General features: G+C 64.2%; 2 protein-coding genes and 1 long non-coding RNA gene across 3 annotated transcripts; all 3 read left to right on the top strand.

Moving 5' to 3' along the window:
- The first annotated feature begins 390 nt into the window (after positions 1 to 390).
- Positions 391 to 4,396, top strand: FIGLA (folliculogenesis specific bHLH transcription factor). The gene is made up of 3 exons (XM_086767736.1): positions 391 to 2,618; positions 3,735 to 3,937; positions 4,387 to 4,396. The coding sequence occupies exons 1-3, from the start codon at positions 2,394 to 2,396 to the stop codon at positions 4,394 to 4,396; spliced, it is 438 nt and encodes a 145-aa protein (XP_086623862.1). The 5' UTR covers positions 391 to 2,393.
- A 111-nt stretch (positions 4,397 to 4,507) lies between these two features.
- Positions 4,508 to 5,087, top strand: LOC147597466 (uncharacterized). Its single transcript, XR_015261217.1, has 2 exons — positions 4,508 to 4,637; positions 4,811 to 5,087. It is a non-coding gene; the product is annotated as an uncharacterized LOC147597466 (long non-coding RNA).
- An 815-nt stretch (positions 5,088 to 5,902) lies between these two features.
- Positions 5,903 to 14,144, top strand: ADD2 (adducin 2). The gene is made up of 15 exons (XM_086767988.1): positions 5,903 to 6,025; positions 6,535 to 6,700; positions 7,471 to 7,609; positions 8,215 to 8,366; positions 9,211 to 9,291; positions 9,382 to 9,531; positions 9,612 to 9,755; positions 9,844 to 9,942; positions 10,235 to 10,411; positions 10,555 to 10,812; positions 11,250 to 11,369; positions 11,495 to 11,584; positions 11,687 to 11,837; positions 11,929 to 12,033; positions 12,825 to 14,144. Exons 2-15 carry the CDS (start codon positions 6,536 to 6,538, stop codon positions 13,112 to 13,114), a joined length of 2,121 nt encoding a protein of 706 aa, XP_086624114.1. The 5' UTR covers positions 5,903 to 6,025; position 6,535; the 3' UTR covers positions 13,115 to 14,144.

Genomic DNA, 14,144 nt, shown 5'->3' with positions numbered 1-14,144 from the left:
AAGGCGTCTCCGCGCTGGGAAGGACAGAGCCGCCTTTGTTCCGTCCCTGCTCCCACCGCTGCCGGCGCGGAGGAAACGTCACTGAGCCCCGGGCCTGGTGGGCTTTACAATCCCCCTCCCGGCACGTCCGCGCTGGGAATCTCCGGGAGAGGGAAAAGGAAAACGAACGGCGAGCGCTGGGCGACGGCGGACGTGCCGGGGAGCGCCGCTCGCACCGTCCGTGCCGAAATCCTCGTGGCGGCCCGGCCGATGAACCCCGTGCTCGTCCCTCCTGCCTCACGTGAAATTCAGCACGCGGCGAGGGCGAGACCCCTCCCAGCGCGGGCCCGGGCCGTCCCCACCTCCCCGGCACCGCACCTCCACGGAGGAGCGGCCGGCCCGGGACGCGGGCGGGGGACGGCGATGCCCCCCGGACCACGGGGCGTCGCAAGCGGGAACCCGCCCGGCCGCAGCTCCCGCCAGGTCGGCACCGCGGCGCGGTGCGAAAGCGGCCACCGGACTTTCCCTCGTAAATACGCCGTCCAATTTCCGCCTCCGACAGCCGGAAAACCTCGGCCGAGATGGAGCACGCGGAGCACAGTGACATTTTGTTAAGATAAGGCGTTCCGGAGGCGCGGATATCGGTATCGCCGGCAGCGGGAGAGGATATTTAACGTCTTTAACAACAGGAGAAAAGCCGCGGCCCCGGCCCCAGCCTTCTTCCCGACATTCCCAGCACCGACCCCGCCGCAGGAATTCGAAACGGCCAGGTCATTTTTTTTTTCCGTGATAACGACAAATGTCTGCTCCGGATGGGGCAAAGGCAACGGGAAGGAGCGACCCGGTTTTGAGGAGCATCCCGTGCGGACGGCAGCCGGTGCCGGGGCTTTGGGGTCCGAGCCCGGCTCTTTCTCCGGCCACGCCCGGAACAGGGAAAATGAAGGGGATAACCGGGCGCTTTTCAGCCGGAACGGTTGGAAAACAGCCTCGGCCCGAAGCCTTCCCGATGGACAAACCGCCCCAGGGCTGCCAGGACGCTGGTTTTTGGGAATTCCGCCCTGGATGCTTCCCAAGCTCCCATCCCAGCCACGAGCAGCACAGAGGACTCTTGGCTCGGTGCAAAGCGGGCTGCGACCCCGCGCGGGGCGGGGGGGGGAAGTGGGGTGAATCTCCCAAAACTCGGAAATCCTGGGGGTGCCAAAGGCCGGGCTGGGGCGACGGGAGCTGTTATCCGAACGCGCCGGAGAGGCTTCGCTGCTGGAGGAGCTCTGCCCTTTCCCCGTCCCGGCCTGGCACCGATAACCCTGGTCCCTAAGGACTGCGACCCCTAATAACCCTGACCCCTAATAACCCCGGTCCCTAATAACCTTGACCCCTAATAACCCTGACCCCTAATAATTTAGGGGTGAACCCCCTCCGTCGCCCACCCCTGCGCCGCACCCCCCCCCTTCCCATTTTTCCCTCGATTCCCAGCTCGAATGAATCCGGCCAGCGCTCGCAGACCTCTTTTTAGGGGGCGGCCTTAAACCCACCCGCCCTCGGATTAATTTGGAAAATCCCCCCCCAGCCCGAGGGGGGCAGGAATAACACGATTATCCGGATCCGGCTGCGGGATAGGGAAGCTCCTTACGGAGCGTTAAAGAGGGGAAAATTGAGGTTTTCAGCCCCCCCCCAAAGTGCTTTCACATTTGGGGAAACTGAGGCACGGCGGCCGCAGCCCTGCATGGCGAAAGGCGTCCGCGTCCCCCCGCCCCGCGCACTGCGGGGCGCCCGCTCCCCACCAGCACCCCCCAAACCCCGCCGGGAGAGGCAGGGCGAGCCGTTCTGGGGGGGCTTTTCTCCCCAAAAGCACCAGAGGGGAGGGCGGAGGGCTGAGCAACCCAGGGCCACGAGGCGGCCGCCGGGCCCAGGTTTTGGCGGGCGAAAAGGGGGAATTTTCCTGTTTTTCCGGCCGCTCTGAGCTTCCCCGCGTCGCGGCGACTCACACTGCCATCTACCGAAGGGCGCTCGCCGGCATTAAACCCCCCCCGTGTTTTTATTTTCCCCACCCAAAAGCGCTCCCCAAGTCCGGAGGGACGCGAGAAGCCTCCCGACGCCCGCTCCTCCCTGCGCGGCCGTGCCGGCTGCCCGTCCCCGGGGCGTCGGGCCTTGTCCCCCCCACGCGCTCCTGGGGACGTTTTCGGGTCCCTTTTCGGGTGAAGGCTTTGTGGTTACAGGTGTCAGGGCCCGGCGGGGAAACCGAGGCTCGACCTAAGCCCCCTCCCGCCCTGCTCGTTAGGCCGGGCTCAGCCACAGCTGCGGCTCGTTGGGCTCGCGGGGTATTTAAGGGCGGGTTTGAGGGGGTGTCCCCTCTTTTTGGGAGCAGCGCTGGGAGGTGAGGCTGTGGTGCAGGATCTGTCCCTTCCCCCCCCTGCATGGAGGAGGCCAACGGAGCCCAGGGGCGGCCAGCGGGGGTCCTGCTGCCCACCCCGGCCCCCGAGGTGCTGGAGGAGGTGCTGAGCCAGCGCTACGGCCCCCTGCCCCGCGCTGCCGCCATCGCCCGCCTGCGCAAGCAACCGGCCGGGGGCTACCAGCCGGCCGGCGACCCGGCCGAGATGCTGGAGCGACGGCAGGCGGCCAACGCCAAGGAGCGCGAGAGGGTGAGGGGTTCCCCCCCCCCCCCCCCAAATAAACCCCTCCGCACCCCCCTGAAAAAGCAGAATCCCGGGGTGGGGGGCCGCAAGTGATGTCGGGAGACGTCCGGCAGCGTCGCCCCGCGGTGCCTCGGGAGCAGGTTGGGGCGTTCTGCCTCTGCGGTTTAATCTTGGCAGGGTCCAGTTTAATCCTAGGAGGGCTCCTGGTTTAGTCCTAGGGTCCCTGGTTTAATCCTGGGGTCTGAGCCCAGTTTAATCCTAGGAGAGTCTGGTTTAATCCCGGAGTCCCTGGTTTAATTAATCTTGGGAGGACTCAGTTTAATCTTGTGGGGACCTAGTTTAATCCTAGGAGGGTCCCTGGTTTAATCCCAGGGTCCCAGTTTAACCCTGGGAGAGGGCCCAGTTTAATCCTAGGAGAGTCTGGTTTAATCCTGGAGTCCCTGGTTTAATTCTTTGGGGGGGCAGTTTAACCTTGGGAGATTCACTTTAACCCTAGAAGGGTCCCTGGTTTAATCTTGGGGGGACCCAGTTTAATCCTGGGAGGGTGTGGTTTAATTCTAGGGAACCCCAATTTAATCCTAGGGACCCAGTTTAGTCCTGGGGGGATGCGGTTTAGTCTTGGGAGGACACACTTTAATCCTAGGGGTCCCTGTTTAAACCCTGGTTTAATCTTGGAAGGGTGGGGGGACAAGCACTTTAATCCTAGGACGATCCAGTTTAATCCTGGGGTCCCCATTTAATCCTGGGGAGGATTTGGTTTAATCTTGGGGGGGACCCGGTTTAACCCTATGAGGGTCTGGTTTACTCCTGAGCACCCAATTTAATCCTGGGAGGGGGGCTCAATTTAATCTCGAGAGGGCCCACTTTAACCTTGGGGGGGCCTGGTTTAGTCTTGTGAGGACGCACTTTAATCCTAGGTGGGCCCGCTTTAATCCTGGGATCCCTGCTTTAATCCTGGGATCTGTGTTTAATCTTGGAGGGGGGGGGGGGCACTGGTTTGATCCCAGGAGGGTCTGGTTTAATCCCAGGGATCTAGTTCAATTTTTGGGGGGGGTGCTGGTTTAATCCTGGGAGGGGCTGTGTTTAAGCCGGGTTTAAACACGCTTTCTTTCCGCCCGGCAGATTAAAAACCTGAACAGCGGCTTCTCCCGGCTGCGGAGCATCGTGCCCCTCGTCCCGCGCGACCGCAGGCCCAGCAAGGCCGACACCCTGCGAGCGGCCGCCGAGTACATCCGCCTGCTGCGCCTGCTGCTGCGCGAGGCGGGGGGCTCCGGGGTACGGGGTGTCCCGATTGGAGAGCCCGGGGCCAGACCTGCGGATTTGGGGTTGGGGGGTCCCAGATCGGAGACCCTGGGCCCAAACCTGTGGACTCGGGGTGGAGGGGGTCCCCCAATCAGAGACCCTGGGTCCAAACCCATCAACTTGGGGGTGTCCCAGATTGGAGACCTTGGGCCCAAACCTGTGGATTTGGGGTTGGGGGAGGCCCCAGATCGGAGACCCTGGGCCCAAACCTGTGGATTTGGGGTTGGGGGGGGTCCCAAATCACAGAACCTGGGTCCAGACCCGCGGATTTGGGGTTGGGGAGGGTCCCAGATAGGAGACCCTGGGCCCAAACCCATGGATTTGGGATTGGGGGGTCCCAGATCGGAGACCCTGGGTCCAAACCTGTGGATTTGGGGGGGTGGGGAGGGTGTCCCAGGTGGGAGGCCCTGGGTCCAGACCTGCGGATTTGGGTGGGGGGCTGATCGGGATTTTCTTGCTTGCCAATTTTCAGGTCAAATTAATATTTTAAACAAAAATTAATTATTTTGTATGGGGGAAACGCCAATTTCAAATTTTTTTTGTTTTTTTTTTCCCCGCTTTTTGCCGCTTTTCCAGCAGCGGGACGAGGACGCGGAGCAGGAGCTGGGTGACGGCAGAGGGGGGCCCCCCCTCGGGACCTGGCCTGGCCTTGCCCCCCCAGGCCCGTGGGGTCCCCCCGTCCTCGCCCCCCACCTGGGGCTACCACAGGAGAGCGGGGGGCCGGTGAGTTTGGGGGGGCACCCTGGGGTGGGGGGTGCTCCCACCTGTGGGCTCAGGGTTTTGGGGGGGGGGCAACAGAAGCTGAGGTTGCTTCAAATCAGCTTTACCCCCCCCCAAAATATTCCAAAGGAGGGAAAAATAATTTTTTTAATTTTTATTTTTATTTTATTTTTAAGGTTTTTCCTGCCAATTCTTAAAAAAAAAAAAAAAAAAACCAAAAAAAAGTGGGGTGTCCTGCAGAGACCCACCGTGCCGGCCCAGCTCAGCGCTCCAGCACCGATTTTTTTTTTTTTTTTGGGGCGGGGGTGACACGGTTCCTGTCCCGCCGCCGGACCCAGCGCCGCGTCCCCAAAATTTGGGGGGTGCGGGAGGGGTCCTGAGCCCCCTAAAACACGGCGGGGCAGCCGGCGCTGTAATTAACGAATTGCTTGATGAAGATGTAATTAGCGACGAGCGCTGCTGCTCCTTCCTTAATGAGTTCTTTAATTTGACTCCCAATTAACCGCTGTGTGTTAAATTGGGGCGGGGGGAGGGGGGGGTATCTGCGGTGCTGTGCGTGTTTCTCCTCCCACACTGAGTTTCGGGGGGAGGATTGGGGGGGGGGTTTGTGGGTCCCCCCCCGTGGGTGGGGCCGCGCGTGGCGTGTCGGCAGAGGGAGCTGGACCTGCGCGGGGGGGCGTGGGTTGCGGGGGGGGGGCGGCTCTTTGTCAGGATGCTCTGAGGAGGAGGAGGAGGAGGAGGTGGGTGATGGCAGCATCCTCCCGGCCGCAGCATCCCCCACCCCCGGGAGGGTTTTTGGGGGGGACGGCTGGGTGACCCCCCCCACCTCATTTTCCTTCTTCCCCCCCCCCCCGCCCATCCTTACGCCGGCTGCATGCAGATTTGGGGGGGTGCGGCGCAGCCAGCCCCCTCCCTTTATCGTCTGAGGGTGGTGGGATTTGCCCCCCCTTCCCCCGAAATCAACCCGGGGGGGTGCAATGCTGCAGCCCCCCCCCAAAAAATAACGGATTTCCCTGATTTTTATTTATTTCAACGTTTTTAATTCCCCCCCCCGCCATCCCTGCGGCTGCCGCAGCGGCGCTGGGTGCGGCGAGGGCGGAGGCGGCGGTGGGGGGGGGGGTGTGCAGCACGGGGGTGTCCTGTGTGTGTCCCCCCCCATTTTAGGCACTGAGTGCTTGCGGGGGGACCCCTCTGCTCCCCCTCATCCTCCTTGGGGGGGGAAAAAAAACCAAAAAAAAAAAAAAACAAAACAAAAAAAAAAAAACAAAAAAAAAAAACCAACCCCCCCCCGCCGGGATGCTCAGGACCTCGCCGTGGGCCGGGGGTCGCCGCGGGACCCCCCACCCGGGAACCGGAGGCCGGAAGAGGCTCCCCGCACCCCGCTGAGCCAGGTCGGTGCCGGAGCAGCAGAATTTGGGGGGACAGGGGTGGGGGGGGGCGGCTCGGGGCTGGCAAAAGCGCTGAGCGCTGTGGGGAGGGGGCTCTGCTGGGGGGCACCCCCCCGAGGTTTGGGGGAGCCGCCTCCTGCTAGCGTGCACCCCCCCCCCCCCGCATTTTGGGGGGCGAGCGGTGCCCTATACTTTTTGGGGGGCCCTGTGCAGCAGCTTCAGTGAAGAGGCCCCGGGGGGTGGGCGGGGGGGGCAGCATTTTGGGGTGCGTGGCAGCCGGGATCGGCCCCCAAAACGCGCGGCGGCACCGCGGCGTCGACCCCTCGACGGCACGCGGCCCCCGCTTCGCAGGCGGGCGGCACGGGGGCCGCTGCCATGGGTGCGGCGAGTGGCCCGTTCTCAGCCACGGCTTTGTTTTTTGGGGGGACCGAGGAGCACCCCCCCACCCCGAGCGGGGGCGTTTTTGGGTGGGCGCTTCGGGGCCGGGGGTGACGACGGCGTCCCGCCGGCAGGATGAGCGCGGCCGCCAGCCCCGAGCCCCTGCCCTCGCCCCCCGTCCCGCGCTGCCCCGAGGAGGAGGCCGAGTACCTGCGGGCGCGGAACGTGGCGGCCGACCTGCGGCAGGACTTCAACATGATGGAGCAGAAGAAGCGGGTCACCATGATCCTGCAGAGCCCGGTGAGGGGGGGCGCCTGGCGGGGACCCCAACCGGCCCCCCCGACCCCACCCTGTCCCCAACTCCGCTCCCTCCCATCCCAAAGCAAATGCCACCGTGTGTCGGCTCGCGGCCGCCACCACCACCGTGCCACCAAGCCGGTGATGGTCACCGTCACCAAGTCACCGAGCTGGTGGCATCATTGACCCCAAGATGGCGGGGTCACCACCGTGCCACCGAGCTGGTGATGGCAGTGACACCAAGCCAGTGGTGGTCACCATGACCGTGCCACCAAGCTGGTGGTGTCACTGGCATCAAGCTGGTGATGGTCACTGTGACCATGCCACCAAGCTGGCGGTGTTGTTGACACCAAGCCGGTGGAGCCACCATCGTTTTGCCACCAAGCTGGTGAAGCCATCGTCACCAAGCTGGCGGTGTCGTTGACACCAAGCTGGTGAGGCCACCAACGACCGTGCCACCAAGCTGGTGATGGCAGTGACACCAAGCTGGTGGTGGTCACCATCACCAAGTCACCAAGTTGGTGGTGTCACTGGCACCGAGCTGGTGAGGCCACCATCACCGAGTCACTAAGCCGATGGTGTTGCTGACACCAAGCCAGTGGTGCCACCATCACCATGCTGGTGACGCCACCAAGCCGGCGGTGTCATTGGCACCAAGCCTGTGATGCTGCCACCACCAATCCGGTGGTGCCCACCCGCCCCAGTGCCACCCTACCTGGTCATCGCGTCCCTTCCCCGGGGGAGGTGACGCCGGCGGGGCCGGGGTGCCGCAGTCTTTCAGGGAGGAGCTGGAGAGCCTCATCCAGGAGCAGATGAAGAAGGGGAACAACTCGTCACACATCTGGGCCCTGCGGCAGATCGCCGACTTCATGGCCACCACGTCCCCCGCCACGCTCCCCACCTCCCCCATGGGTATGGCCATGTCCACCAAGGGCTTTTTGGGGGGAAAAGGGAACGGTTCGGTGAAGTTCTTGAGAGTTTTTTTCTTAATTGCGGCTGAGGAAACATCTGCCAGGGCTTCCTTTGCATTTCTAGTGGAGAGGATGGGAGAGGGCAAGGGGGGAGGGAGGGGATTGGGGGCTGTGGGGTCACTCTGCAGATCCCAACTAGCTGTCTGCGAAACCTTGGGGGGGGCCACCAGATCTTGGGAGCCATCAAATCTTGGGGGGCCACCAAACCTTGAGGACCACCAAACCTTGGGGCCACCAGCCATCAAATCTTTGAGGGCCATCAAACCTTTGGTGGTCACCAGACCTTGGGGGCCACCAAACCTTTGAGGGCCATCAGACCTTGGCCAAATCTTTGGGGGCCACCAAATCTTGGGACCACCAAATCTTTGGGGGCCACCAAACCTTGAGGACCACCAAACCTTGGGGACCACCACCCCGGCTCCACAACCCTTCGCTCCCTCGTCCCCGGGGAAGCCCCTGGTGTTGATGGGGAGAGGCGGGGGTGTCAACCCCGTGCCCTCCCGATCTCCCGCTCACGGAGAGGTGGGGGGGGTGGCACGTCCCCAGGGCTGGTGGCCGTCACCCCCATCAACGACCTGCACGGCGCCGAGGTGCCGGCGCTGGCCAAGGGGGAGCGGTCCATGCGCTGCAAGGTGGGCAGCATCCACCGCCTGCTGGACCTCTACGGCTGGGCCCAGCTGGGCCACGGCGCCGTCACCGTGAGCACCCCGAAACGCGGGGGGGGGTGTTTTGGGGAGCTTTTGGGGGGATTTGGGGAAGGGTAGGGGGTTTTGGGGGGAGGTGTTGGGGGCCTGGAGGTTTTTTAAGGGGGCTGTGGGGGGATTGGGGTTTTTTTTTTTTGGGGGGGTTGGGAGTGAGGGCTGAGGTGTTTGGGGGGTTGGGGTGTTTTTGGGGGGCAGGTTTTGGAGGGTTGGGGGGATTTGGGGGGCTGTGGGATGTTTTGGGGGACAGGGTTTGGAGGGTCGATGGGTTTGGGGGGCTGTGGGGTGTTTTGGGGAGCCCTTGGGGGGATTTGGGGAAGGGTAGGGGGCTTGGGTTTTTTTTTTTTTTGGGGGGTGCGGGGGGATTGTGATTTCTTTGGAGTTGTTTTGGGTAGGTCGGGGGTGTTTGGGGAGCTTTGGGGGGTTTCGAGGAGGCTGGGGTTTTTTGGGGGTAGGGTCCAGGTGTTTCAGGGGGGCAGGGTGTTTTGGGGGGCTGGTTTGGGGGTTTGGGGGGGTTGGGCTTTTTTGGAGAGAGTGGGTTTTGGGGAGGGTGTTGGGGGTTTTTTGGGAGTGGGGCTTTGGGCGTTTGTGGGGGAGCTGGATTTTTTTGGAGGGGTTGGGATTTTGGGGAGGGAGGGGAGTTGGGTTTTGGGAGGGTGGTGGGGGTTGGGAGATTTTGGGAAGTTTGGGGGAGTTGAGGGATTTTGGGGGGGGCCGGGGATTACGTTTGGGGTTTGTTTCAGAGGGATGGGGTTTCGGAGGGGGTACGTTTTTCGAGAGGGGGGAGGGTTGGGGGTGTTTTTTAATTTTTCGTCCCTCCGCGGGCTCCTTCCCGGCGCAGCTGCGCGTGAGCAAGGAGCAGGAGCATTTCTTGGTGGCCCCGCAGGGCCTGGCGTGCAGCGAGGTGACGGCGGCCAGCTTGGTGAGCGCGGCCGTCCCCCCCGCCACCGTCCCCGGGCCGCGGGGCGCAGCCGGCTCCGACCCCCCAACCCACCCCCTATCCCCCCGACAGATCAAGGTGAACGTGCTGGGGGCCGTGGTGGAGCAGGGCAGCACTGGCTTCGCCCCCGACGCCCGCAGCTTCAGCCTCCACGCCGCCATTTACGCCGCGCGCCCCGACGCGCGCTGCATCATCCGCCTGCACACGCCAGCCACCGCTGCGGTGAGATACAGGGAGGGGGGATGTTTTGGTTTTTTCGGGGGGGATTTGTCACCCCGCTCACCCTGCCCGCTCCGCCGCAGGTGTCAGCCATGCGCTGCGGCGTGCTGCCCATCTCCCGCGCCGCGCTGCTGCTGGGGGACGTCGCCTACTTCGACTTCCGCGGGGAGGTGGAGGACGAAGCCGACCGGGTCGAGCTCCAAAAATCCCTCGGCCCCACCTGCAAGGTGAGGGGGGCAGGGTTGAGGGACACGAAGGCCACCGCGCCGTCGCCGTCCCGCTGACGGCCCCGCTCCCCCGTGCTTGGCGCCGCAGATCCTGGTGCTGCGCAACCACGGCGTGCTGGCGCTGGGCGACACCGCCGAGGAGGCCTTCTACAGCATCTTCCATCTGCAGACGGCCTGCGAGATCCAGGTGAGCGTGCACCGAGCTGCGCGCGGTCTCAGCCGCCGGTGCGGTGCCCCTGGGAATAAGCACCGAGCTGCGCGCGGTCTCGGCTGCCAGCGCGGCGCCCCAGGAGCCTGCGCTGAGCCGTGCCAGGTCTCCGAGACCACGCGCTGAGCCGTGCCAGGTCTCTGCCACCAGCGCGGCGCCCAGGATGGGACAGACCAGTTGCAGCCCCGCAGCTGCAAGGGGCTGTGGGCGGGCGTGGGGCCGTCCCGTCGCTCCCCAACCCAGCTGCGTCTCCCCGGGGTCTCGGCCGCAGGTGTCGGCGCTGGCGAGCGCAGGCGGCGCGGAGAACCTGATCGTGCTGGAGCGGGCCAAGCACCGGCCCCACGAGGTGGGCTCGGTGCGCTGGGCCGGCAGCACCTTCGGGCCCATGCAGAAGAGTCGCTTGGGCGAGCACGAGTTCGAAGCCCTGATGAGGATGCTGGACAACCTGGTGAGCGCCGGCCGGTGCCGAAAAGCGGCGAGCTCCTCCGAACCGCAGAAAAATCTTCCTTTTTTTTTTTTATTTCTTTTTTTAATTTTATTTATTTTTTTTTTTTTTTTAAATCCTTATATGAACGCTCTCCGCCGTTCCAGGGTTACCGCACCGGCTACACCTACCGCTACCCCTTCGTGCAGGAGAAGAGCAAGCCCAAAAGCGACGTGCTGATCCCGGCCACGGTGACGGCCTTCGTCTTCGAGGAGGAGGCCGCCCCCGTGCCCGCGCTGCGGCAGCACGCCCAGAAGCAGCAGAAGGAGAAGACGCGGTGGCTCAACACCCCCAACACCTACATGAGGGTCAACGTGGCCGAGGAGCAGCAGGGCGGCGCCGGCAGCCAGAAGACGAAGACGACGGTGGGGGGGGCCGCTGCGGCATGCCGGGGGGTTTGGGTTAATCTGGGAGAGGGGGGCTGGCTTGGGGTGGGGGGCGGGTGAGGGGATTTTGGGGTACCGAAACAAAGGCAGGTGGGGGGATGCCTGGGATGTTACAGATCCCACCCAAATTTGGTGCGCAGAAACGCCCAGGGGTCCCCCGGAAGGGAGAAATCCTTCGCGCGGTGCCTTTATTTAACACACGCTTTCCTTTCCTCCTCTATTCCTCCCCAAATAATAATATTTATTTTTAAATCCCACTTCCCCAGCCCTGGGGCCGAGCGCCCCGGGCTCCGCGGGGGTTTCCCCTCTATGCAAGATGGGTTTATCGGGGTCTCCCCTCCCCACAAGCTGCGATTGTCAGGGTCTCCTCTCTCCACCACCTGCGTTTATCGGGGTTCCGTCTCTGTGACACGCAGTGGCTGAAAGCAGACGAGGTGGAAAAAGCCAGCAGCGGGACGGCCATCCGAATCGAGAACCCCAACCAGTTCGTGCCCCTCTACACCGACCCGCAGGAGGTGCTGGAGATGAGGAACAAGGTACGGTCCCGTCCTGAACACCCCAAGGCTTTCGGAGGCGGGTGCTGGGCTCTCCGCAGACCCCGCGGGACGGCGAGGAAGGCTTCCCACCCCCGCCCCGTCCTCGCTCTGCGTCTCGCCCGCAGATCCGGGAGCAAAACCGTCAGGACGTGAAGTCGGCTGGGCCTCAGTCGCAGCTGCTGGCCAGCGTGATCGCCGAGACCAGCCGCAGCCCCGTAGGTCGCCCTGCGTCCCCTCCCTGGAGCGCCCAGCCCTTCCCTGGCTCCCCGGGATTCCACCCGTCGGGGGGTGACGCCGCTCCGGGGTGGGTGTCTCAGTCTGCAGAGAGCCATTTGGGAGACGCGGAGGCGTCCCGGGAGGAGGCACCCCCCGAGCCGGAGCCCCCAAATCCCTTCAGCCAGCTCACCGACCAGGAGCTGGAGGAGTACAAGCAGGAGGTGGAGAGGAAAAAGCTGGGGGGGCTGCAGGGTAAGAGGGGTGCGGGGCAGCCGTGGTCCCAAATCCCCCTCGGGGCCGGCGCCCGGCGCACCCCCAGGCCAGCACGTCTCTGTGTCGGCAGGCGAGAAGGACGCCGCAGCCGAGGAGAGCCAGGCTCCCCCAGCCACATCGCCCCCCGCCTCCCCACCGCGGAGCCCAGCCCCGACGCCCGCGGAGCCCTCGGAGGGTGAGTGGGCTGGCGGGCAGAGACGAGGGCGGCTGTAGCCGAACCCCGCTGGGACGCAGACAGACGTCGCCCCCCGGGTCCCTCCGCCTCTCCCCGGGGTGGGGGGCCAGCACCGACGGGGGTTCTGCCGAAAAGGCACCAAAGCCGCCGCTTGCCTTGAACGTCGGGGGAGCCCTCTGTCCCCATCCTGACGTGCGATGTTCCCGTTACTCTGCGCCCCAAAGCGCAAATTCGTCACCTAGAAACGGCGGCGGGTCGCAGGGCAGCGGGAGCGCGCGGCTTCTCGCTTTCTCATCCTGTCTGTCTGTCTGTCTTCCTTTCTCTTTCCTCCACGCGTGGCTTTCACCCAAGGAGGTACCCCTGACCCTGAATCCTTGTCACCGTAGTAAGTACGGAGAGGAGGGACGCGGGCGGCTGCGCTCCCCGCCAGCTCGGGGCGGCCTCGCTCTCCGTGGCCCCGCTCAGGGTTTCGCAGGAGGAAATGCCTCGGGCCGCCTCGTTTTCTTTGCCGCCCGCTTTTATTCCCAGCGGCGAGGCCGGGAGGGAGCCAGCCGCCCTCCCTGCCCGCCTCTCCATCCCGCCGCCGCTTGTCCCGTGGGGAAAGGGTGGGGGGGAAGGCTCGGGATGGCGGCGCCTGCAGCAGGAGGGGGACGGGGTCCCGGCGCTTTCCACCCGCGGGGGCCAAATCCCGCTCCTGCCCCGGGCCCAACCCAGCGCGGGGCGGGTGTGAACCTCCGCAGCGCCGGCCGCCGCCGCCCCGGCCCTCACCTCTCCCCTCTCCCCTCGCCAAGGTGACGAGAAGGCGGACAGCGGCCAAGCGCCGGCCGATTCCACTGCCGAGAAGGAGCCGCCGGCAGTGGTGAACGGGAAGGACGAGGAGCAAAGCACCGAGGAAAGCGCAGGGAAAGGCCGGACGACCGCCAACGCCGACATGGACGCCCCCAAGGAGAAGGAGACGGTGACCAGCAGCCCCGTCTCCCCCGAAGGTTCACCCTCCAAATCGCCCTCAAAGAAGAAGAAGAAATTCCGGACCCCGTCCTTCCTGAAAAAAGGCAAAAAGAAGGAAAAGATCGAATCTTGAGCCTCCCCGAGGCCTCCCGCCACAGCGACGGCCAGGGACCCCTCCGCCCGCAGGCACCGAGGCGGAGGGACGGCTCCCGCGTCGCGCGTCTGGCCGAGGCGCAGCCGAAAAGCCCGGAGGCGGGGTGTTTTCTGGGTACTCCCGGCACAAGGCACCTCCGTCCCCCGTCGCCCGCTTTCGGAGGCGGTCACCGAGCTGACGAAAGATTGTGGCCCCCGTCTGTCACTTGGGGAAACACCCGCTGCGATCTCCCTCCTCCCGCGAGCTCTCCCTGCTCCCTCCCAGGCACCAGCCCCTTCCCACACGTGGGCCGAAGGTTCTTCTGGTTTTTTTTTTTTCCCGTCTGCCGCCTGCAGAGCCCTCGTGTAAGCGGGGTGCAGTCCGGATCCGCTTGGTTTGAGGAAGAAAAAGGTGTTTTGTCGGGTTTTTTTGGTTTTGTTTTGTTTTATTTTTTTTTTAACCGTCTGTTTCAAGCTCTGCTGGAATGGCGCTGGCTTCACCCCCCGCCCCGGGCGAAATCCTTTGCCGCTTTGCCGGGGGAATTGGATCAAGGCGAACGCGGGGGGATTGCTCTCCGCGAAGGGCAGGCCGAGGCAGTTGGGCCTACGGGCCTTTCCTTCCCGGATCGCAATCTTCCTCTCCCTGGGCCGGAGAGCCGCTTTCCGTCCCCTTCTCCCGGTGCCAGCATCTCACTTGTTCACCGTTCTGAGGATTTCACGCCTCCGCCGCACCGCACGAACTGCACCCGAGCGGGGAGAAGGACAGAGCCTCCGGGAATTTGTCTTGTGTTATTTAAAACTGAGCAAAACTTCACTCACTAAGTGCTACTTCGGGATGAACACACGCTGCCCACTCACCGCGGTCCGGAGGCGCTGCCGCCGCCACCACCCCGTCCCCACCGCTGTTCCGCGGCGCCGCTGGGCTCAGCGAGGTCGGATCGCCGCTCTTCCCCAGCTCCGGGCTCCCGAACACAAGTTAAAATCCTTCCCGGCATTTCCTCCGCGCCCAGCCTTGCCACCCTGCTTTCAGC

This window comes from Chlamydotis macqueenii, chromosome 27, assembly GCF_036417535.1.
Source record: "Chlamydotis macqueenii isolate bChlMac1 chromosome 27, bChlMac1.mat, whole genome shotgun sequence".
Lineage (NCBI taxonomy): Eukaryota > Metazoa > Chordata > Aves > Otidiformes > Otididae > Chlamydotis > Chlamydotis macqueenii.
The sequence above is the reverse complement of the archived record's forward strand: the minus strand, read 5'-3'. Positions and strand labels throughout refer to the sequence as shown.